We start from the raw sequence: 22,595 nt of genomic DNA on the forward strand, positions 1-22,595 counted from the left end.
TATTATCACCTAACCTCTTCGATCGTTACCTAGTTATACCTCAGCATACTTAATAAGTATTAATATAATATATTTAGCTAACGTCGTTTAAAGAGTATTATAATGCTCTATAACCCTTAATAAACTAAGGTCGACCGAATTCGCAGCTTATATTTCACTTAGTAAGGTACTACGGCTATACCTACTAGGCGAGCACATTACGGCAGTCGGCGAACCCGATTCAATCTCCATCTTAATGCCTTAAGGGCTCTAGAAGTACCGATAGTCAATTAAACGTATCGTAGCATACGATGCCTATAACTTATCTCTCCTTAGCTTAAATATCTGCTCCGTAAAGTGGTTGGAGCGCGAGTAAGTCCTTTATCTTTTATACTTAGCTCGAACAGGGCCTGGGCTAAATCCGGCTAGCCCGTACTATAGAGGTGGACAGCTTCTATCGATCGGCATAACACGGTCCCTTAGTAGGGCAATGGTGTCGGGCGGGCCGAGGCGTACACTAATATAAGACAAAACGGCGCTGTGCCTCATAGCTATTCTGCTCCTACAGAATACAACTCCAAACTCCTCTGCCTACGGATGCAAACAAAACAGCCTTACTAGCTATCTGGAATTGTCACATACTATAACTCACGAACTATCTTCCATCCTGTGCAGCCATTTTTGGTCATGGGATCCGAGAGGAGAAAGCCGCATTGTGTTTCGCAAGGACGGCACCGGCGACGTAAGGCTTCTAAAGCTCACTTGGGCTTGCTAGACTGACATTTCATAGCTCGTCTGCCGTGCTGAGCTCAACGTATGGATAGCAACAGAGATAGAGTGGAAACTCCTCGGGATGGGCACATCTGAGCCCACCAAAGGCATTACGGGATGGTGGATTGGCAAAAACAGCCAGCGCCAGGGCCAACTTGGGCTCGAGATCACTCTCACAAAGAGACGACTCAACCACATAGGAGACGCTCACATGAGCCGGTACAGCATCAACGAGTCTTTACTCTGGGACGAGGCCTTTCAGCCAAAAAGATACTCTATGACGATTGAGGCTGGAAAGTTTATTACGCAGCATGATGAGATGATAGGAAACGTGTCCTCGGATACGCCGCGGTTCGGACATCGACTTGTTTTTGATAAATCTCCCTACCCTGTTCGACAAGAGTGGAAAGACCCTGAGGCGCCCCGGACGCGATGAAATTCTGGGAGTGGACGAAATTTTGTGCTGGGCAGCTTCACTAGCGAGGAAACAATGAATGAAAGTCGATGATACTAGCTTGATCTGAGTCACCCACAGTAGTGGTCATGCCGGTGGCAGGTTATCCAAGGGCGATTTAAGGTTCACGGTTCAGCCGGGCAGCTGAAACGTGTTGAATCGTGCACACATTACTTGAATCGCAGTCGCTGGGCGATGCCGGTCATGCCGTTAATGCCGAGAGACACCCCTGTATCGACGGTGTAGATAGCAAGCTTGAGGGCTTGGACTCCTCTTCCCACCAACAAAGTCTGTGAGCGGGCAGATCATCATGCATTCAAATTCGCGACACCATGAACATACGGCTTCCATTGCAAAACATCATATTCCTTCTTGAGTACCTGTATACAACAGCTAAACTGACTTAAGACACCAGTGAATATAACTACAGCCCTCAACGCCGAAGGATACTACATAAAGCAAAGGAGGGTATATTCATAGCTTCGCCCGCCCTGCTTCTATTTCACCCCATGCAGTCATATCAATCTTGCTGAATCTATCACCATTAAGCCAGTAGACATTGTCTGGTTGATCTTCGGACGGATTCCAGGAGAGGCCTTTCAACGCCCCAGTAGACTTCTTAAAGGTAGCAGTTGTCTCAATCCTAGCAATGGGTGTCAGCATGAAATCCAACAATCGGGTGCGGTGTGTCTCACGAAGCGCGAAACCGAACAAGCCTCGGCATCTGGTAAAGGGCAAGACCGCTGGCTCGGAGGTCGCTGTAGAGAGACTTCACAAACTCGGATTCTTGAGAAGGATCATTCAAGGTAATCGAGGCCGCTCCAGCCTGGCCGTCATATCTTCACGAATTAGCAAATGTCAGCAGGTATTGGCCTATTTTACTCACCCGGGGAGCTTCACGGCGTAAACAGAAGTGTCTTGGACACCCTCAAGCTTGCCAATGTGCTCACGAACCTCGCTGGCGCTGACATTTTCGCCACGCCACCTAAACGTGTCGCCCGAGCGGTCGTGAAAGCGTACCCAACCTGTACTTTGTCTTACAAGCAAGTCTCCAGTCCTCTGGAAGACATCACCCTTTTCAAAGACGTTGGAAATCAGCTTCAGATCCGTAGCCGCCTTGTCGCCGTGGTAATCATTGAGGAAATCCATTGACCGCACGCGACCAATGGCCTCGCCAGGCTCATCGGCCTCGGCTCGTACGCAGAATCCGGTCTTGGGGTCCCTGTAAGGCTCCTCGGTGGTGGCATCATACTTGACGAGGAAGGTGTCGTCTTCGGCGTATAGCTTGAGAGGCCCAGCGAAGCCAACCATGCCCGCGGCTGCGGTTGTGCGTGCCACGTTATCAAACTTGGCGATGCCTTCAGTTGAGCGATAAATCTCCCGAATCTCAGGGATGCCGAATCGTTTCGTGAACTGCAACCAGACATCTCGATGCAGCCCGTTGCCCATGGCTGTAACGCATTTATGCGCTCGGTCGTAAGGGGATTCGGGAGCTGCGATCAGGTACCTGCACAGCTCTCCGACGTAGAGCATCCGGGTGGCGCCGCATTCGACAAGCTGTGCTGAGAAACGCGAAGCTGAGAACTTGCGTGAAAGACAAAAAGAGGCAGAAAGGCCAGTACTGTAGTAAATCCCAGTGAAGAGAGCTGTGGCATGAAATAGGGGAAGACAGGAAAAGGTGCGGAGGGGAAGGTATGTCTTTGGGTTCTTCAGATCGACAGTGGCTGGGGTCGAAACAAGAACGAGCAAGAAGTTCTTGACAGCCACAGCCTTTGGCTTTCCGCTTGTGCCAGAGGTATAAACCAAGGCGCCTACGTCTTTGAGAACACGTTTCGGGCGAAGGACAGTATCGTCCTTGATTGCCGCAAGGTCTTCATACCTCAGTTGCGTGATATCTGACGCGGTGCAGGCGTCCGGTGATAGCTGTAGTGGCGGAAAGGAGGAAAGATTGAGAGAGAAAACAACGGATGGCGTGCCCTCACCCTTGAGGTCTGCGATTGCCGGCGCGACGTCTGGCGTGCATACCAGGATTTTCGCATTGGCAATATTAAGACAATGTTGAAGCGTCTGGTCTAGGTCATGTCAGCTCCTAATTCGCGTCCAAGTCACCGTAGCTGCAAGTATCTGATTTTCACGTACTCTGTAGGGCAGTGTTAATCAACGCTGGCACAGCCCCAAGTTTGGATGTTGCGACTATGGTAAATACCATCTCAGGTGAGTTGGTAGCAAAAACTGCGACGACATCCCCGTTGGAAACTCCCTGACGATGGAAAATAGCTGCCAATTTGCTTGCCTCTGCAGCGAATCATGTCAGCTATCGCGGACGGCCGATTGATCGCGACAAGACTCACCAGCGAGAACCTCTCCATAGGTCCAGGTGCGGCCCTCAAACCAAAGAGCCTCTGCCCGTGGGTCTGCCAGCTCGAACATGTGGAAAACAGACACATCATTGCCCAATGTATCGACGCGCTCCTGGAATCGCTTTCGGAATGACTTTTCGGCGAGCAGTTGGTTAATGTCGTAGGAAACCCCATATCGACTGTTGGCGTACAGAGCGCCGACCACAGTCGCTGCCGCAGCAGAGGCCGCAATCGCGACCTTCTCCGCGGGGACTCGTAATGAAGGAGGCATGATGCTGATGTTGATAATGTGAATGAAGGATGGGTGGGTGTGAGATGTTGCGGAAGCTGTGTTCGAGATGCATATTTGTTGGTCCATTGGCCAATTGAAATACAATGTGCTACGATCCCCAGATCTGACAAGCTCGGCAAATCTAGGATGAAGATGCCGAAGTTCGGTCTCCTTTGTGGGGCCTACCGAGCCCGGACCGTCGGGATGCTGCACGGCAACGTGTCGGCAAATTACGACGGCACGCACAGCCTTATTTATCAGCTTCATGTCCCTGAGGAATTGGTTGATTCGCAACTTTGAGAATCATCGTCAAACCACAATGTCTACAGCAGCTCAACGAATTCAAGGCCTGACAGCGCAGCTTCCAGGAGGTGCGGACCGGGCGGCACTGGCACGGCTCCAGGCCAAGGATCCGAAGGATGTGGTCAGTGTATCCGAGATCTGACGATCACGACTCATTCTCACTTCATCAGGTCATCACGCTCGCAGTCCGAACGCCCTTGACCAAAGCCAAGAAAGGAAAGCTCAAGGATACTCCGCTGGAAGGTCTCCTGGTATCTGTCCTGCAGGTATGTATCGGCTTTTGAGTCTTCGGACGCTACTAACAATTGCAGAGCACGGTAAAGAAATCCGGAATCGACCCAAAACTGGTCGAGGAAATTGTACTGGGTAATGTTCTCCACAAGGACGCGCCATACACATTGCGCGCATCAGGTTTCGCTGCTGGATTTCCCGCGACGACAGCCGTTTCCCACGTCAGTCGCTGGTGTTCATCCGGCCTCCTTGCGGTTGAGTCCGTCGCTCAAAAGGTTGCGCTGGGCAGCATTGACATTGGAATCGCTGTCGGTGCCGAGAGCATGAGTATCAATCCTGATAATGGCGCTCCCAAGTTTCCTGATGAGTTCATGGCCAATCCTCTCGTTGAGGACGCGACCCGCTTGATGCCTTGGACGTCAGAGAATGTTGCACGAGACTTCAACATCAGCAGAGAAAGACAAGATGAGTATGCGGCGGCTTCGTTCCAGAAGGCTGAGGCTGCCCAGAATGCTGGATTTATGGAAGATGAAATTGTGCCTGTCACCACAAGCTGGAAGGACCCCAAGACGGGTGAAATCCAGCAAGTGACGGTAGACAAGGATGACGGCATCCGCGCCGGCACGACGAAGGAGGGTCTTTCCAAAATTCGATCGGCCTTCCCTCAGTGGCCTCCCGCAACGACCACAGGCGGTAACGCCTCGCAGATTACCGACGGAGCTGCCGCGGTTTTGATCATGCGCCGCGAAGTTGCTGAGAGACTCCAGCAGCCAATTCTCGGCAAGTTCGTTTTGTCCACGGTGGTCGGGGTCGAGCCCCGCGTCATGGGTGTGGGGCCCGCGTATGCGATTCCCAAGCTCCTAGGTAAAGTTGGGCTTTCAAAGGAAGCCGTTGATATCTTCGAGATCAACGAGGCTTTCGCGTCCATGGTAGGCTCCTCACATCATCGTTGTGGGTGAAACACTTCTAATGGTGTTGCCAAACACAGTTGGTCTACTGCACCGAGACACTTCAGCTTGATCCCGCTCGACTCAACCCCCGCGGCGGAGCAATGTATGTCGTGCTTTCCAATCTCAACGGCGGCTCGTTAACATGGCTATAGCGCCTTTGGCCATCCGCTTGGCTGCACCGGTGCCCGTCAGATAGTGACAGCACTGTCGGAGCTCAGACGTACTGGTGGCAAGATCGCCGTGACGTCTATGTGCGTTGGGACTGTGAGTGTTACCCCAGATCTCCCACAAGAAGGTTTTAGACTAATTGGGGTCCCAGGGATTGGGAATGGCCAGCCTGTTGGTGTCAGAGCAATGAAATCAGGAGCGATGAAATGCGGGGAGATGGAACGCGGGTGTATCATAGGTACCTAGGTAGTCAGCACAATCGAGCAGTGAATCAGCACATCAATGTCGACTTTCGTGACGCGGCGGGGAAGCCGTAGCCGCTGTCAATTGCCGATGTGAGGAATCAGTAATCCCGCTAAGGGTGTGAGGCGTGTTTCCCCGAGTGTTCCAGGCACTAGAATGGCGCGCCTGCTCCTCCACGATCCCCAGTGTTGCTAGCCCTCCACACCCTCCTCAGTCTGCTACCCCAGACCTGATGGGTGGGTTTGCGAAGCCCACCTGAGCATGAATATACGCTACCCTAGCCTCTACCCATGCATTTTAGGCCCACACACGACTGCCGACCGGCCGGATAGGCCTGGAGCTTCGCCCCCATAATGCCCGCATGTGGGGAGCAACCTCCCCCCCTCCCCCTAGAGTCTCCATGTTGTCCCATTTAATGACCACAGGCGCGCCAGCGTCGCCAGCGTCGCCAGTGGAGGCTCAATCAATCAACCCCTTCTCCCCAGCTTTCCATTTGATAACAGCGATGTCTTCTGCACAACCCACCGAAGCCGACAATCGTCCCAAGAAGACACGCACACGGGCTTCCAAGGCCTGCTTGGTCTGTCGTCAGCGCAAAGTCAGGTGCAATGTCGCCCTGACCGGCAGCCCATGCTCTAATTGTCGGCTCGACCACGAGACCTGCGTGGTTCCGGAGCGGTCGAATCGAAGGTGAGCAGACGCCTGCCATTGAGCACTGCATCCATTAACCAACATGCTTCGCAGATGGTCGCGCGAGTCGAACTACTCATCATCCACGGCAGCTCTTCTTGAGCAACACCGTTCCAATCTGCGAAAACCTCGAAATAGGCGCCCAGATGGGGCTACCAACTTTGACATGCCACGAAGCCCCAGACCCGACATCCAGCAGCACACGGGAGTGTCAGAAACACACATAGTCTTGACTCGACCTCCCTCGCCGGCAACAGATACTGCACCCCGAGATGACGGACCACCTCCAAGAGACCGAGATGAGCCTTCGCCATGGCACGAGTTTCGGCACAGCGAACGTGCATTCACCACGACGGTGCCCATATCCGCATATCCGTTCCTCACAGTTTCCAACCTGCATCGCCTCCCCCCGGAGGACATCAATTTTCTGGAGCTCAAGAAATGTCTAAGAGTGCCATCTCGTGTGTATCTTGATGAAATCCTTCAGCAGTACTTTCGCTATGTGCATCCGTTCTTTCCCTTGGTCAACGAAGCATCCTTTTGGGACATGTATCACGGCGTCGACTCGGGGAAATCCCCGGAACGGTTCTCATTGCTCGTGCTCCAAGCGATGCTCTTTACTGCCTGCAGCTTCGTTTCCGCCAACACACTTGAGCAGCTGGGCTATAGTTCTGTTCGTGCTGCTCGCAGGATCATGTATGGGCGGGCGAAGATGCTTTACGACTTCGAGACAGAAAAATCTCAACTTCACATGGCCCAGGCTGCACTGCTGTTATCATACTGGACGCCGCCATTCGAAGAAGCGGCAATCAGACCCAATACCGGCTGGCTACGGGCGGCCATCGAGAACGCAAGATCAGTCAGGGCTCATCAGTGGAACTTCAACCCGGCTAAGCCCGGTCCGTCAAGCGAGGTCCAGATGTCTCTGAGGAAGCTTTGGGTCTGTTGTATCATTCGAGCTGGAACCCTGGCAATCTCGTCACGGCGGTCCTGTCAGAGTCTCGGCCTCGACTCCAACACAACCTTCTCGTTGACATTCGACGACTTCAAAGACGAGATTCACGATTCGAGGGTATACGATCCCCGGACGAAGAAGCAACTCGTTGTGGCTTTCCTGGGCTTAGCCGAAATGTGCGCCCAGGTTGTGGCTATGTCTGCACTGCTATTCCCCTTCGACAACAGCGACGCCGGTGCTAAAAGACAAATTGGATTGGTTGAAGAGAACAGCAAGATTTCGTTGAGCAAAAAAACACTGGATCGATGGCACGGGAAGACAGTCGAATGTCTCAGTGATCCGTTCAATCAATCCCGCGACCATCCATCCATCGCCTTGTTCACAAACCTGCAACACATTTATTACTTGTCAGTCCTCCCTCCTACCCCATTGCATCCGTGCGCCAATCTAACATCTTGTAGCTCTGCGAGGATTGCCTTTGCGAATCGGTTGATGCTATCGTGCTACGATAATGAAGGCGCAGTCCCGCGCGATGTCATGCATCTTCGAGAAGAAGTGCAAGAGTCAACTGTCTCCATAGGGAAGTGTCTGGCAACTCTAACCGAGCTCAACCTAGATCGCTATCTCCCTGTCAGCGTGTAAGTGACATGTACAGACTGCTGCAAATCGCTCGTCACTGACCCTTTCAGTGTCCCGTGTATTGCATTGCCCCTGGCACTGAACAGCAACACGACCCCAACAAGCCCTAAAGCTCGCATCTTCTCCGAAGCCATGAAGACGTATAGCCGCCTCTATGAAGGTGTCGATGGTCTTGCGAGGGCGATTCGAGTCATCGTCAACCAAGAACGAGATTCGCAGTTGGCGGAATCCTCCGAGATCTCCACAACCACCACCTTGGTTGACCGTACGGATGCGTTCCAGTCAGGATGTTACATGAGACTGGCTCTGACGATCGACCTGAGTCTCTCCCGGGGTAACCTTCCCGATGAAGCAGACCTGCCTGTTACGATTCGAAGTTCTTCCAGTCCAGAGAGCTTGGGACAGCCCGCTACAGTACGTCCGCTGCCAGACTCGTGTACGGGAGGCTCGCCGAAGTCCGATATGGACTCATCTGTGTCTGACGGCAACACACCCCGGGCTCAACCAACCACGAATGAGTGGCTCGATCCCAACATTTCTCTCCCACCACTCAGCCAAACGGACGAAGAAGATGGTTTGTGGCATCTTGCCGAACTTTCTCCCGGTAAGACAGATTATGACATGCTAGAGAGTATCATCTGGTCGGGCCTTGATGATTCAATGTTCTCATGATAGTCGGCGGGCAGGCGCTAGGATTGGTTTTCTATTGCTCGCCTCGATCCAATGGGTGCCTAAGGCTGGACTGAGAAGTAGTCAAGCTCAGCCACTTAGATACGGTCCGGCTCATAAGGAATGATTGGTGAACAAATTACTCATTACCGTGTATACAAGTTCCTGCCACGACAATAAGTGGAGCTATGATAGGCCTACAAAGTCTCGGACAAATTCTCATGACCCAAGCATTGTCGTGTAGGTCGTCCAAGTAGTCTGAACCGTCAAAAGTCCTCTCCCATGTGGCCATATAGGTCATTTCACACCTCATGATTCCGATATCACATGCTATTCATAGAGGAAACGGGAGTGCGCTAATCTGTGGTCCACCCCTTACGAGCTTTAACCATCCTCCACAGCTTATGGTTACATAATCTACAAACGGGCCGCGATGGCCCGATCAAGTGTAACAGCACCACCACTGATAGCATTCTTTCCCGTCTCAAGGACAACAACTTGGAAAATTACCTTGCCGTTTTCCAACCACATCTCTGTCCTGAGTGTCTGACCCGGGAGGACAGGGCTGGTGAACTTGCCCTTGAGGTTCTTGAAAGAACCGTATTTCTGGAACAAGTGCTTTCCGGCCACACCAAGCGAACATAAGCCGTGCAAAATAGGCGTTGGGAAGCCTCCTTTTGCGCTGAAGTCTGGATCAATGTGAAGAGGGTTCAGATCACCATTGAGTCGGTACAAGGCAGCTTGACCCTCTGACGTCTTTTCTTCCACCACGTAGTCTGGTGCTCTGGGGGGAGGTGCGTTTTTAGCCGTAGCTGGGCCTCGATCACGGAGCTGGGCGTCTCCACCGAAACCACCGCCCTTGCGGACAAGTACTGTCGTTTCGTTGTAGAAGATCTCATTGCCGTTTTCGTCGACAGTTGTGAAGCCTTGGACAACCAGTACATCCTTGCCCTTATCGACTACTTGCACCAGCTTCGGGTACGTTGAGAGGATTCCCGAAAGGGGAATCGGAGAACGAATCTCAAGAAATTGATCCACGTGAAGAAGCAATCTCAGGTCGTACTTGGACATGATATCATCCATCTTGTAATGCGCTTCGGCGTTGAAGAACGGGATGAGTCCAAAAACTGGCAAGGGGGTAAAATCCTTGTGTCCTTCAAATACGAGTGGAAGCTCGGTATGCTTAGAGCCGACGGAGAGTGCATACAAGACGAGATCGCGTTGTGTGTATACAAATTTTGAAGCCTTGGAAGCAGTGCTCTGTGCTGTACGAATATTGGCAAGAACCACGTCGCCAGAGTTCAGCTAATCACCTTAGTAAGATTTCAAACGGAGGTTGTCGCGCAGATTTCATACCTTTGGTGCTCCATCTTGTTGGTTAAATAAAGCAATATTCGCCTCGATGGTTGTGGGATAGGACTTCGACGAGTCTTTGAGGCTTGAAATCAGGTTCGCTGCCTCATCCAAGCTCTTGACCTCTTTGGATTGCCCCTTGAGGACCTCCCAGCGAGTGTTTCCGAACCACCCGCTTCCCGCTTCAAACACTCCTCCAGAGATGCTTGGCGCTGTGACGTGGCTGGCTAGTGCGGAAACAATCGGTGCCACATGGGCTGGCTGGAAGAGCTTTGATACTTCGTCGCTGAGAATGGTCTTGGTCATGTTGGTGCCTGCATTCGGGGCAATGACATTAACCAGGATGTTGTGCTTTGCACCCTCGAGGGCCAGAGCGCGCGTAAGACCAATGATGGCGGATTTCTGCAGTCTAAAGGTTAAAGAGACTCAAGAACAGCTGAAGGATATAACTTACTGCAGCAGCATAGTTGGCCTGGCCAAACTGCCCGTAGATACCGGTCACGCTAGTTGTGTTGACGACTCGTCCATAGCCTTGCTTTACGAAGTGAGGCCAGGCAGCTCGTATGTTCTTGTAAGTTCCTCCTAGGTGGACCGAGAGTACTGGGTCCCATAGCGTGTCTGACATGTTGTGGAAAGCCTTGTCTCTCAGAATACCAGCATTGTTTACAACAACGTCGATTCTTCCAAAGGCACGGATGGTGGCGTCCACATTTCTTTTGCCGTCTTCCGCCGAACCAATGACTGATGCCGCTTTGCCACCCAAGTCTCGAATCTCCTCCAAGACAGCCGATGGATCAGCGATATCGTTGACCATGACAGATGCGCCAAGAGACGCGAAATGAAGGGCATACGCTCGACCGAGGCTATTGAATGGTTAGGGAAAGGGATGCAGAGGGCACTAGATCACGTACCCTGAACCAGCGCCGGTGATCAAAACGACTCGACCCTTGAAAGAAATTGGATCTGTGCTTGCATTCGGCGGCAACTGCGCCCCCTTTTTCTGAAGATCCAGAAAGTCCCGTGGACCGGACGCATAGTCGGGCTTATCAAAGTTGGTCACTTGCTTCCAGTTCTTCAGCAACACTGCAGGAGTCATCGTATCGTCTGCATGTAACAGCAAGCCACCCGACCGCTGCCAACGAAGTCGAGCCACCTGTTTGTCGCTGATCTGGAAGCACGTGCCGCTTTCTTTCTTGTTTTTTTCATGAACCAGGAAAGCCACAACAGAAGCTGACTGATCGAAGTTCGGCGCAGCGGAACCGGGTGTAGTTATCGGTATGACTACATTGACGAGAATGTTCTTCTTCAAGCCTTCCTTGGCGAGGGTGTAACTGTATCCGACTTGCGAATGTGTAGCTGCTGCATGACGAATGACTATCAGTGCCCAAGTTCCGCGCCTGGTCAAGGAAGCATAACAAACCTGCAGAAACTACTTGACCTGACGATCCGTGCAATCCTACGAGGGAGGAGACGTTGATTATGCGACCGAAGCTTTGGTTTCGGAAGTGCTTCCATGCTGCATTCGTGGTCTGAACATGGTCAGCCAACGCTTAATGACCTGCATTCCTGGGTTCTTACCAAAAAGTTCCCTTTGATATGAAGCTCTGTTTCGGCAGACCACTCGGCGTCGTCCAGATGCTCAAAGCTCTTCGACTGCGCAGCGGAGCCAGCAGCATTTATCAGAATGTGCAGTCCTCCGAAGCTCTGTACTGCGGTCTCAACAATCTTCCCACCGTCAAGGATGCTGTCGGTGTTGATAATGGCTTTGCCGCCGGTTTTTTTAATGGCTTCCGCCACGGCTGCAAGGCTCTGTCGAAAGTCAGACATTACCCTGTGCTAATCTTCGATTCCGCATCATCTTACCTTGTCATCGCCAAATTGATCGTTGATCACAACAGAAGCTCCTGTAGAAAGATTGTCATGAATGGGGTCATCACGTCTCCCAAAGGATGTTACTCACCTCTGCTGCCCAGCAGCTCTGCACAGGCACGCCCGAGTCTGTGAAGTGTCAGTCAACAAATCCCTGAGATGAAATGCGTGTGGGAAGCTGACCCTTGACTCGCGCCTGTTACAATGGCGACCCTGCCTTCAAAATCACGTACTGCCATGGTCTTCAGTTCTACCGGTCTTTGCAAGAAAAGGCTGCGTTGGACGAAAAAGGCCGGAGTCCTGCTGTGCTAATTGGCTTCTCTGATTACTATGCGACGTGCCGCCCGACTTTATTGATCTGGAGTTCATCCTAGGAGGCAGGGTCAGTTGTACCCTACCCTGGATTCTGACCGAGGTCAATGGCATGGCAATTGTTTCGGGGACAGATATCGGTATACTTGAGCTTACTGTGACCATGCCACATGGTGAGGTGCAGCGAGTCACGGTAGCCGCACCACGCTAAAGCCTCTGTGGTTGGCGTTTTCGGCAGTTTTGCCGGATGTTCCGTGACAATCTACAGTTCGGCAGACAATTTCGGCAGTTCGCCATAGGACAACTTTGTCAGCACCACATGCGCCTCAATTCGACTCAGAGAAACGATCGCCAATCGGACCACGTATGCATCGGTATTCATGTTCTACAGTCTACCAGTACTGGATCTACAATGTCTTGAAAAATGGGCATCACTCGCCAATTCATTTATTGTTTTCGTACATTTTAGCCTGTTACTCTGTCCCGCAGCGAGGTACCGGCGTCACTGGGGCATACCTCTTCAGCTGTCGTACATGTATGCTAAGCTCAAGGCGGCTCCACCGAGTCGGCGTCGTCGGACCTCGGGGGTGATTCCCGATGCCGGAGGAAAAGAAATAGTGGCCCCACCTATCTTGTGAACGTGCATTCATGACACTTTGACTTATGGTGCATTATGGCAGACCAACCCCGCGTCGCGTGGGGACTAGGCAACGCTGCCATTGTGGTAGCAGACCCACCTGTCCCACCAGAGTTCTCCATGATCCCCCAGATGAAGCAATTATATCACTAGGCTGGGGATCTGGTGTTGAAGCTATTGGCCCCAATCGCCAAGCAGAACTTTACCTAATCCTTGAATTCTTTCAGCTCCGTAATCAGAGGATACCATGGCAGACTATCGGGATAAACGAGTGTCCATCATCGGGGCCGGTAAGCCAGTCAGCAAATTTAAAACTTGACTTCTTCTAAATCGAGCAGGAATGGGCGGCCTCACTGCCGCACTCGCTTTTGCTAGAAAGGGATTTAAACAAATCGATGTTTACGAAAACGCGCCTGCGCTGGGATTCGTTGGAGCTGGTATTCAGATTGCACCCAATCTGATCCGCGTCCTCGATAGGCTCGACATTTGGCAGGATTCCGCCATCGCACGCGAGGCAACAAACGTCAAGGAAGTAGTAGTCCTTGACGGTCCAACGAATGGCGAGCTAGCTCGGGTACCGATGATAGATGTCGGCCAGAAGTACGGATACGCACACCATGCCGGCCATCGTGCTTCACTGGCTGGCGGTATCTATGATGCCGCCAAGGCTGAGCCTGCAGTGCACTTTCACTTTGGCCATACGTTCGAAGCCGTTTCGTCTTTTGGGCCTGGCCCTGTTCACTTTGTCGTGAAAAACGAAGGGCAGGTTAGCCAGTTTCTCCAGACCGACATTCTGATTGGAGCCGACGGGATCAAATCTGCTGTTCGGGACTCTTTGCTTAGCGGGCTTGATCTCTCAGCAGAGTCTGAGGAAACTGGGACCTCAGCCTACCGCATCTTGGTTGATCGCGAACGAATGGTCGCTGACCCAGAGCTGCTTGCTCTGATTGACAGCGACGTTGTGCGACGATGGACGGGGCCAAGAAGACACCTGATTGCGTATCCCGTTCATAACCACACGATATATAATATCGCCACGACGCAGCCCGATGTGAACTTTGCGGGTCCGGCGAATACGGCTTGGTCGACCAAGGGTGACAAGACAGCCATGAAAGCTGTATTTGCAGACTTTTGTCCCCTCGTCCAGAAACTTCTTGACCTCGCGCCCGAGGGTGACGTTGTCGAATGGCGATTGCGCAGCCACAAGCCATTGGCTACCTGGACTCGTGGAGCGGTTGCGTTGTTAGGAGATGCTTGCCATCCAACGCTACCACATGTAGCTCAAGGGGCTGCCATGGCCATCGAGGATGCGGCTTGCTTGGCAGAGATTGTGTCTCTGGGTTTGGGTGCCGGTTTTGACTCGGAGACAATCCCTCGCTCCTTGAAGGCCTACGAGCGCCTCAGGAAGCCTCGAACTTCAACCATTGTGAACCTAGCCGCTGCCTCAGCTCGGTCGCTCCATCTGCAAGATGGGGAAGCAAAGAGGGAGAGAGATCGACAGTTCGCGGCTGCCAAGGCCAAGGGAGCTCCCGTGCCAGATAAGTGGGTAAGCCCAGAAGTCCAACAGATGGTTTACGGTCACGATTGCGTGCAGGATGCTCGAGAGAGGTTTGCTGGACTCTTTCGCAGCCATGACAGCCGTCTATGAGAGCTGAACGTTGATCCTGCAAAGTATATTGTTGAGGAGCCTGGATTTTACAGCAGAAAAAGATATCATCAGTAGGCAGCTGCGGGGGAATCTGAAGTGAGAGGCTGAGCGAACTCCCCGGGTTAAGGATGCTACTGTGACATGTATATCACGGCTGTGGTCGATCCTTGCAGCTTCTGAGGTTGAGCTTTCACATTGTTTTTTGAACCCGTCCTTACGTATTGGCTGCGGGACCGGCGTAATGAGAGACTTTCACTTTCTCCACAAGCATGTAATGACATCTTTGGCAGATTTCTGTCATAGCAGCCAACAGATGAATCGATATGTTACAATTTTGTGTCTTACTTCACATGTCAAATTTAACCATGAAGAAGCTTCTCTACATCTTTAGGTCGCCAACAAAGTTACAATGTGCTGCCTGGACCCCTTCAAGCGATCTGGTCCATTAACATTATCGCTCAAATCTCATGGGTTGCTTTCATGTTCCCTTTTAGGAAAAGCATGTATTCCTCCAACCAGGTCAGTGGTTTGAACGCGATGGTTTATGCGAACTGGGTGCATGTATGAGACATGTGTATCCTCGTCACGACGAGGACGCCACTCAAACTTGCTCAAGATTCCTAATGATGATTGAATATGACCTTAAAACGTACAAGTACCGCGAGATTCTCCTTATAGAGGTCCCGGAGTATGAACCTCAAAGACAGACCGTTACAATTTGGCCCCCACAGGCGCCTTGTAAAGATGGATCATCTTTGGGTTTAGAAACACAAAGAGACCTTGTTTTCCACCCTCTCCACCAATACCCGACTCCTTGTGACCGGCCATATAGGCTTGTGGAAGGGGTTTCTCGAAACTGTTGATCCAGACAGTACCAGCCTCGATGCGAGATGCGAGATGATGAGCGCGCACCAGGTCCTTCGACCATACAGCACCTCCAAGTCCAGTGGTGGTGTCATTGACTCTTGAAATGAGGTCGTCTTCGTCTGACCACTTCATCACTGGAACTATGGGCCCTAAAAGAATGTCAGATATGTCGCTGATAAACGGCTTTCGTAGCTTACCAAACGCCTCCACTTGTACAACGACTGAAGAGTCTGGAGGGCACTCGACGATGGCAGGAGGAATGATAAAGCTGGAGCTGTCCAGCTTCTTCTGCCCTCCCAAGGCAAACTTATAGCCGTTGCGGATGGCGTCGTCTGAGATCGAGTTGACTATTTTGTATTGCATATCGTTTTGTACGGGGCCAAGCATTACTCCTTCAGTGGAAGGAGGTCCAACCTTCCAAGATGCGACTGTTTCGACAAGCTTTTTGAGGAACGAGTCGTAGACAGCTTCGTGCACGTAGATGCGCTTGCTAGCCACACAGAGCTGGCCCGAGTTGAAGAACGAACCAAGGGCAACCTCTGGTGCTGTAGTATTAACATCGACATCCGGGCAAATGATGCTTGCACTGTTGCCGCCAAGTTCGAGAGTAATATTCTTCAAAGTCTTGCTGGCCGATTGCATTATCTTTTTACCTGTTGCTGTGGACCCGGTGAAACTGATCTTTTGGATGCCTGGGTGGTCGCAGATCATAGGCCCTAATTCTGGTCCTCCATTCAACGCCTGCAACACTCCAGGTGGGAAGATGTGGGACACGATCTCTGTGAACTTGACAATGCTGTAGGGCGTATATGGCGAGGGTTTGGTGATCACACAATTCCCCGTGACCAGAGCTGGGGCAATCTTTGAGAGGCCCAAGACAAGGGGGAAGTTCCACGGGCATATGGCGCCGACTACACCGACTGGGGCATGATGCAGTGTTAGACGTAGTTCCGCGTCATCCTGTACTATCTCAGGCATTGGTTCTTCCATATCGGCTGCTTTGTGTAAGTCCAGTACAAAAGATCGGTGAACATTGCACTTTACCATAATAATCGATATACCGCAGACCGTGAGCCACCTCTAAATCTGCAAATTGCGGTGGCTTTCCTCCTTCGGATGAAATCAGTTTGGCCATGGACTTCCTGTTCTCCTGCAGCAACGCTCTAGCCTGCCGAAGGCAAGCCTGTCGCTGTTTCCAGGGAGTCTGCGACCAAATGAGAAAAGCTGCCTGAGCTGAGGCCACAGCATCATCGAGGTCTTGAGCAGATGCGACAGGAATGTCCCATAGAGGCTTGCGAGTGGAAGGATCAGTTCCGTGGCTCACGGTTTTGCCCGTGCGTGGCGCGCCAGCAATAATGTTGCGATATGTAGAAAAATTGGCGTTCATCTTGACTGGTGTCGCAAATGCAAATCCAGAGTCATGCACTGTAGATGGAATTCCGCATGAGGTCTTCATTTTCAGCAGTCAAACGTTCGTGAGGTATCCCACATAAAATGACCCGGCCTCCGTGGGGAACCCCACATCATGCACTGCCTCCACGATCCCACCTTACAACCAGTCGCCTGCAGTTCAGCAGCGAGCGCTGGTCACTTCGATTAGAGTTTCGTCACAGTCGGCCCCACATGAACGAGCATCTGTTATGATTATGAACCCATCCACCTCCTCCCTCCTCAGCGCTCCCCTGCCGAAGAAGGGAGGCATGACGTTGCTGGACCTACACCATTTGCGGGGGCAATAGATCGTAGAATCGTCGGTGGTCCACCATGGTGCCACCGTAGTATCTGGGGTTAAGTCACACCATCTTCTCCATGTGGGAAGAGCTGGTGTAAGTTTCCCCACAGATCCTTACTCTGCTTCATCTTCCTGCAGTCTGTCGCGGGGCGGCCTCGGGTAGAGGTAAAAGAATGCAGGGAAATGGATACTTATTGTTCAAGCAAGCCAAAAGCTTACCCCAATGAGAATCATCACCTTTACTACCAATGCCACACGAACAAACCACCTCTCAGCATTTTGTTAAAGTTGTGCATGATACTGTTGTTCAATGGGAAAGTGGAGGCTTTGCGTTACAGAATAGGAGTCTTATAGACAGGATGCTGTGAACATAATTGCCGAATTAATCAATTACAATCCGTCATGAGTTCTGCCCGATATCGAGCTTGAAACCACCCAAGCATCCTGTCTGGAAGAGCCCCTCTGGATCATATTTCTTGCTGACATCTTGCATAAACCGCAAGCTGTTCTTCCCATACCCTTGCAATGGATTCTGCCACTCGGCCGCATAATTCGAAAAACGATATGGGTGAGCTGTGCCGTTCGCAGCCGCAAATTCCTCAATACGCGAAATAGTCCGGCGTACGGCACCTGTGACGGCCTCGTCGTCCTCGGCTGTTCCCCAATTGACGGCGAAGCTGATAATGACAAGAGGCTCCTGGCATTCCTCAAGGCCCAGCACATTGGGATCGCCCTTGTTTACCCACTGAGGAAGCACCATCTGCGTGATGTAGATGAACATGCAATTCTTGACATGCTTGATAGAAGGAGTGGCTTCACTGAAGATCTGTCGCACAGCCAACAGTGTCGCAAGGTCGCTCTTAATTGTTGTGGTGCCAAAAGCATTGCGGTCGTCAGTAACAGATAAGGAGCCCAGCGTCATGACGGAATCATGGAGTGACTCGTTTTTAGACGTATTTTGGAAACGCCACAACGAGCGAAGAGGAGACTTTTTCCAGTACTCCGGCCAATCGTTGTTGTTGTCTGACGGTTTTGTATAGACCATGTGGCAGAAGTGCATCTTAATGCCCAGGTTTGTGATGTACGAGAGCGAAAGGATAGGCGTCGAAGCGTGCTCATCAAACATGCCAGGCTTGCCTGACATGGCGCGTTCTCCATGTTCGTAAAACGCTGTAATTGCGCGAGTACTGAGAAATCCAGGAGTCGCAAAAGTTCCAGTCCAGATGTTTTTGGGTGCATGGAAGCTACGCAACGTGAATTGAGAGACGACGCCAAAGTTGTTGCCACCGCCCTTGAGTGATCGCCATAGATCGTTATTCTCATCCGCAGACGCGGTGACGATGCTACCATCGGCGAGCACGACCTGATAGCTAATCACATTGTTGCAAATCAACCCGAATTTAGGTGACCAGAATGATAGACCACCTTCCATACGAATAAGCCACAAGATGCTTGGGATAACGAATATAAGGGAAGAACGATTCGCCACTGACCTTGCAATGTTGACCCTCCAACCCCGACGGGCGAGGACCTGCCACCGACAACTCCTAGTCCCCTAGCCTCTAAAGCTCGGTAAACGTCTCGCCAGTAAGCACCTGCGCCGACGACGACACTGGACCCATCGGCGGAAGGTTTTATATCGCAAAGCAGCGACAGATCAAGAATGACGCCATCTTTCACGCCCGAAATGCCTGTAGCAGGGTTGGCTCCGCCCGCTCGCACGGCGAAAAGGCCGTGGCCGACATTTGCTGGGTCTTTGGCTCTGATTGTATGCTCTCGACGGGGGTGAGTCAATGCCAGGCTGAGTTCTTTCTCACTCTTTGGCTTGACGATGCATGCTGGGATAATGTCTCGGTTCTGTGAGGAAAACCAAACTTTCAGAGAAGCGTTGAATGCAAGCACATCTGTCGGTAGGATGAGACTATTCGGAAGTGCGATGGCCAGGTCTCGAATATACTTGGCAGGCTCCGGATGAACAATTATCGTTTGCGGCTCATTGATCTCGCGTCTTTTGTCCGCTTCTGCAGTTGACGAGAACCACAATCGATACAAAAAGATACCGGGAATCAACACGGCTAGTGTGGTGCTCGCAAAAATGATGAGTGTCTTCGAGTCCATGGCGCTGCGGTCGGTCAATTGAAAATTCTTGATATCGCATGCCGATGATACTCGACGTGATGAGGCACTTGTCCCTTTGGCACGAGCCCCTTTCGATAAATTCAGCATTATTTTACTGGATCTGCAGACCGAGATTTGAATCCAAAATGGGTTAGTGCTGACAACTTGATTATCAGGGGCTTTGCGGGCCTGAAAGTAGCAAGGATTTGGAATCCTTCATGAAATAATTGGCACGCAGCCGGCCAAAAAAAGTCCGTACCGGAAACACTTGAGCTCAACACGGTCGTATTGTCTTCGACTCCCTGTGCGTTTCTGCCTCCAGCAGCATTTCTTTGCAGTCGCTTATCTAGGCACCAACTTGAACCCTTCTGCCAGAGAGGCTCAGGGTGGACAAGTCCTTCATCTTCTTAATCGGATGATTGTCGCCCCAAGTATATGACCACCCTCATAGGTTTTTCTCATCCCCGATTTATTCCCGTGCTATTCATCCACAGAGCTGGAAAATGATGTATGGCACAGCGGTAGAAACCGATATTTCCCAGTGGCCTGGTTGCATTCCCGGGCTGATTTATGCAACATTTCAGAGTCCGCTCATCTTTGCACCTTTCTTGTAAGTCCAGAAAAAATTCAATCTTATAGTGAGCTGGAGCTGGGTTGAGAATCCATACATCGTTTTGACTTGAGTCCCGGGTTCCAGATTCAAGAGGCCTCGGTTCTTGAGGAGGTGAGTCACCTACACCAACTTTCTCGTGCATTTATGTAATAAATTGCGCCCCTTCCAGCTCGCATGATGCTTGACATCATGGATGCCGTGCTTTTGTCGAGACTTGTATACATTCCGTCCTACGAGGTATCTACCAGTCACGATTACTTTGAGCGCCACCTTTACTGCAGTCGATTAAGTCATCTTGTAGGCATTTTAGAAAACCCGAGTCGTAGGCGTATAACTTAAGGCGTTAGGTGAGATACCTATACATCATGAACTACAATGCCACCTTATAAGTCTCGGCGTGATGATGGGGAGCTTTCAACTCAGGACGATTCGCTATGAATCGTAGCACAGGCCTCCGTGACAGCCCTCACCCAGGGGGCGATCTTCCGGTTGGTCAGGTCCCATGAACAACGTTAGTAACCACTAAGGAGGGATGGTCGCATGAGGTTGACAAACCAGATACAGGCATTCCAGACACGCCTGCAGGGGAGGTTCTCCCTCCGAGTATTGTGTAAGGGAGTCCAACAAACACCAACAAACGTTCATCGCAATCGAAATCTGCCTTCACTTGCTGGACCACCAACATGCATGGTCATGTGACTATTCCACGTTGGGGGCCGAGAACTATTTTGATCATCATGCAGTTCAACGAAATGGGTCCCTTGACCAGCCCCGCGTTGCACCACTTTGTAACCACACTCCTATTCGACTCCATACCAAACGCACTCACCGTTGTATCTTAACGGCATAACGACAACAATGCCTAACTACGTCTACGAACCTTTGGCTGATGGCCACATCAGGCTGATCGAACTACACCCAGGCCTTCCCACTGATGACATTCAGCTTAGCTTCCACCATGTTGCCCTGACGCCATCCGAGCTACCACCGAGACTCAGTTTGCGGCACCTCGCGGAAAGGCTACCTGAAGGCTGGAAGGCCCATGAGGATATGTCAGGTAGACTTTTCTTTCTCCATGACGATGGCAGGGGCAAACCTTTATCGCAGTGGGCGCACCCAGATCCAGACTTTGATCTGAGCCCCTACCAAAAAATCCCTCAGTCCCAGCACGATCCAAGCTTTGAAGCATTGTCCTACACATGGGGCGCTGCTGATGATTCGGAATGCATCAGAGTGATCTCACGAGACCACCGCCTCGACCAGGGCAGCTTCCACGCGCTCTATGTCCGTCCAAATTTGGCCTCTGCACTGCGTCATTTGCGATATGAGAATAGACCCCGCACGCTCTGGGTCGACGCCATTTGCATCAATCAGCAAGATCTCGATGAGGTCGCTGTACAAGTCAAAGGAGCGGCCACTGTGTACAAGGAAGCCGTGCGAGTCATGATTTGGCTTGGGCATTCTTCGCATGACAGTGCACTAGCAATGCACGCCCTCAGTAACCTCGGGGCTCAAGTGATAGTGAGGGCCGATTCGTGGATTTGCAGCGCACCTGGTGCGACAGAAGCGGATTGGCACGACAGAAACGTCCTGCTACCGTACGATAAGGCAACCTGGTTGGCTATCGATTCGTTACTGAACCGCGCCTGGTTCAGTCGTATTTGGATTGTGCAGGAACTCCACCTTGCAAAGAATGCAGTGTTTCTGTGCGGCAGGGATGAAATGACCCGCGAGGCGTTCGGGCATTCTGTCATCACTCTGAAAATGAAACATGAACTTGACCCAGCATTGTCACGAGACACGTTGGATCCTGTCTGCGGCCTGGCTATACCCATTCGCTCGGACAGCCCCTCGTACTACATCTTGAGACGTACTTCACGCGGCAATTGTACGGACAACAAGGATGTCATATATGGCGCCATGGGATTATTTCCAGCCCGTCTAAGAAAGAAGATCTATGTCGAATACAAGCTTTCTACTTCGGAGGTGTTTGCTGCCTTTGTCAAGTCTCACATTGAGACTTATGAACGCCTCGAACTCCTACGAATGTGCACTTCCCATGCACGACGGCTCGGTATGCCAAGCTGGGTACCCAACTTTCCTTCGTTAGACTTAAGCAGCTCAAGTCTAGGAAACTGGCACTTCTGCTCAGGGTACTCAAAATGCCAAGTTGAAGTTCGGGGTGTTGACCTCCACGTCACTGGGGTACGCGCTGCAGCTATCGAGACTGTCGGTAGGGTTATCCCCGACTGCGGAGAAGGCAATCCCTATTCCATTTACGATACTTTGAGTACTGTGAGAGAACTGCAGAGAGATTTTGAAGGCATGAGAGCTTTGAAACTCTTGGACTTCTTCTGGGTTGTCTTCGGCGACTTTTTGTGTAAAAGGCTACCCGAAAACATGATTGGCGACCGAGATCAGTTCAAGGATAGCCTTGCCAGGTCGTTTATCTTTTCGGACGCTGAGGGTGATCTATCTTCGGAGAAAGCGTTCTCTCAGTGGGAGAACTATTTCTTGAAGATGCTGTTGGGAAGAAGGGTGTTGATGACTAGCGACGGAAACTTCGGAATTGGGCCTGCAGAGACGAAGAAAGGTGAGCTTCCACTCCTATGTGATTTTGTTGAACTCCCAAGCTCACCCGGACTCGCTAGGCGACATTGTGGCCTGTCTCCTTGGCTGTGATAGCCCAGTCTTACTGCGTGGGGCCACCGACCACAAGTTTGAGGTCATCGGCGAATGCTTGATGCCAGATCTTGCGGATGC

The 22,595-nt window shown here is 51.5% G+C and overlaps 7 protein-coding genes across 7 annotated transcripts; 3 read left to right on the plus strand and 4 right to left on the minus strand.

Moving 5' to 3' along the window:
- Positions 1 to 1,746: 1,746 nt before the first annotated feature.
- Positions 1,747 to 3,835, minus strand: D7B24_004279 (uncharacterized protein; the record flags this gene model as incomplete). Its single annotated transcript, XM_028638451.1, has 5 exons — positions 1,747 to 1,847; positions 1,900 to 2,043; positions 2,091 to 3,276; positions 3,344 to 3,499; positions 3,556 to 3,835. Coding segments are annotated over 5 exons (1,867 nt in total), but the record flags the coding sequence as incomplete, so codon positions are not given.
- Positions 3,836 to 4,154: 319 nt separating this feature from the next.
- On the plus strand, positions 4,155 to 5,677 carry D7B24_004280 (uncharacterized protein; the record flags this gene model as incomplete). Its single annotated transcript, XM_028638452.1, has 6 exons — positions 4,155 to 4,259; positions 4,309 to 4,404; positions 4,450 to 5,298; positions 5,358 to 5,422; positions 5,472 to 5,583; positions 5,639 to 5,677. The coding sequence occupies 6 exons, from the start codon at positions 4,155 to 4,157 to the stop codon at positions 5,675 to 5,677; spliced, it is 1,266 nt and encodes a 421-aa protein (XP_028496803.1).
- Positions 5,678 to 6,235: 558 nt separating this feature from the next.
- D7B24_004281 (uncharacterized protein) lies at positions 6,236 to 8,686 on the plus strand (the record flags this gene model as incomplete). Its single annotated transcript, XM_028638453.1, has 6 exons — positions 6,236 to 6,420; positions 6,475 to 6,630; positions 7,051 to 7,656; positions 7,711 to 7,782; positions 7,837 to 8,013; positions 8,065 to 8,686. 6 exons carry the CDS (start codon positions 6,236 to 6,238, stop codon positions 8,684 to 8,686), a joined length of 1,818 nt encoding a protein of 605 aa, XP_028496804.1.
- Positions 8,687 to 9,100: 414 nt separating this feature from the next.
- On the minus strand, positions 9,101 to 12,144 carry D7B24_004282 (uncharacterized protein; the record flags this gene model as incomplete). The annotated part of the gene is made up of 9 exons (XM_028638454.1): positions 9,101 to 9,988; positions 10,040 to 10,438; positions 10,491 to 10,899; positions 10,948 to 11,395; positions 11,457 to 11,565; positions 11,615 to 11,845; positions 11,900 to 11,940; positions 11,997 to 12,034; positions 12,089 to 12,144. 9 exons carry the CDS (start codon positions 12,142 to 12,144, stop codon positions 9,101 to 9,103), a joined length of 2,619 nt encoding a protein of 872 aa, XP_028496805.1.
- Positions 12,145 to 13,101: 957 nt separating this feature from the next.
- D7B24_004283 (uncharacterized protein) lies at positions 13,102 to 14,502 on the plus strand (the record flags this gene model as incomplete). The annotated part of the gene is made up of 2 exons (XM_028638455.1): positions 13,102 to 13,144; positions 13,193 to 14,502. The coding sequence occupies 2 exons, from the start codon at positions 13,102 to 13,104 to the stop codon at positions 14,500 to 14,502; spliced, it is 1,353 nt and encodes a 450-aa protein (XP_028496806.1).
- Positions 14,503 to 15,213: 711 nt separating this feature from the next.
- Positions 15,214 to 16,756, minus strand: D7B24_004284 (uncharacterized protein; the record flags this gene model as incomplete). Its single annotated transcript, XM_028638456.1, has 3 exons — positions 15,214 to 15,518; positions 15,567 to 16,364; positions 16,414 to 16,756. 3 exons carry the CDS (start codon positions 16,754 to 16,756, stop codon positions 15,214 to 15,216), a joined length of 1,446 nt encoding a protein of 481 aa, XP_028496807.1.
- A 745-nt stretch (positions 16,757 to 17,501) lies between these two features.
- D7B24_004285 (uncharacterized protein) lies at positions 17,502 to 19,219 on the minus strand (the record flags this gene model as incomplete). The annotated part of the gene is made up of 2 exons (XM_028638457.1): positions 17,502 to 18,526; positions 18,595 to 19,219. The coding sequence occupies 2 exons, from the start codon at positions 19,217 to 19,219 to the stop codon at positions 17,502 to 17,504; spliced, it is 1,650 nt and encodes a 549-aa protein (XP_028496808.1).
- Positions 19,220 to 22,595: the final 3,376 nt, after the last annotated feature.

Source organism: Verticillium nonalfalfae (assembly GCF_003724135.2).
Source record: "Verticillium nonalfalfae strain VnAa140/NRRL 66861 chromosome Unknown scaffold_24, whole genome shotgun sequence".
Classification (NCBI taxonomy): domain Eukaryota; kingdom Fungi; phylum Ascomycota; class Sordariomycetes; order Glomerellales; family Plectosphaerellaceae; genus Verticillium; species Verticillium nonalfalfae.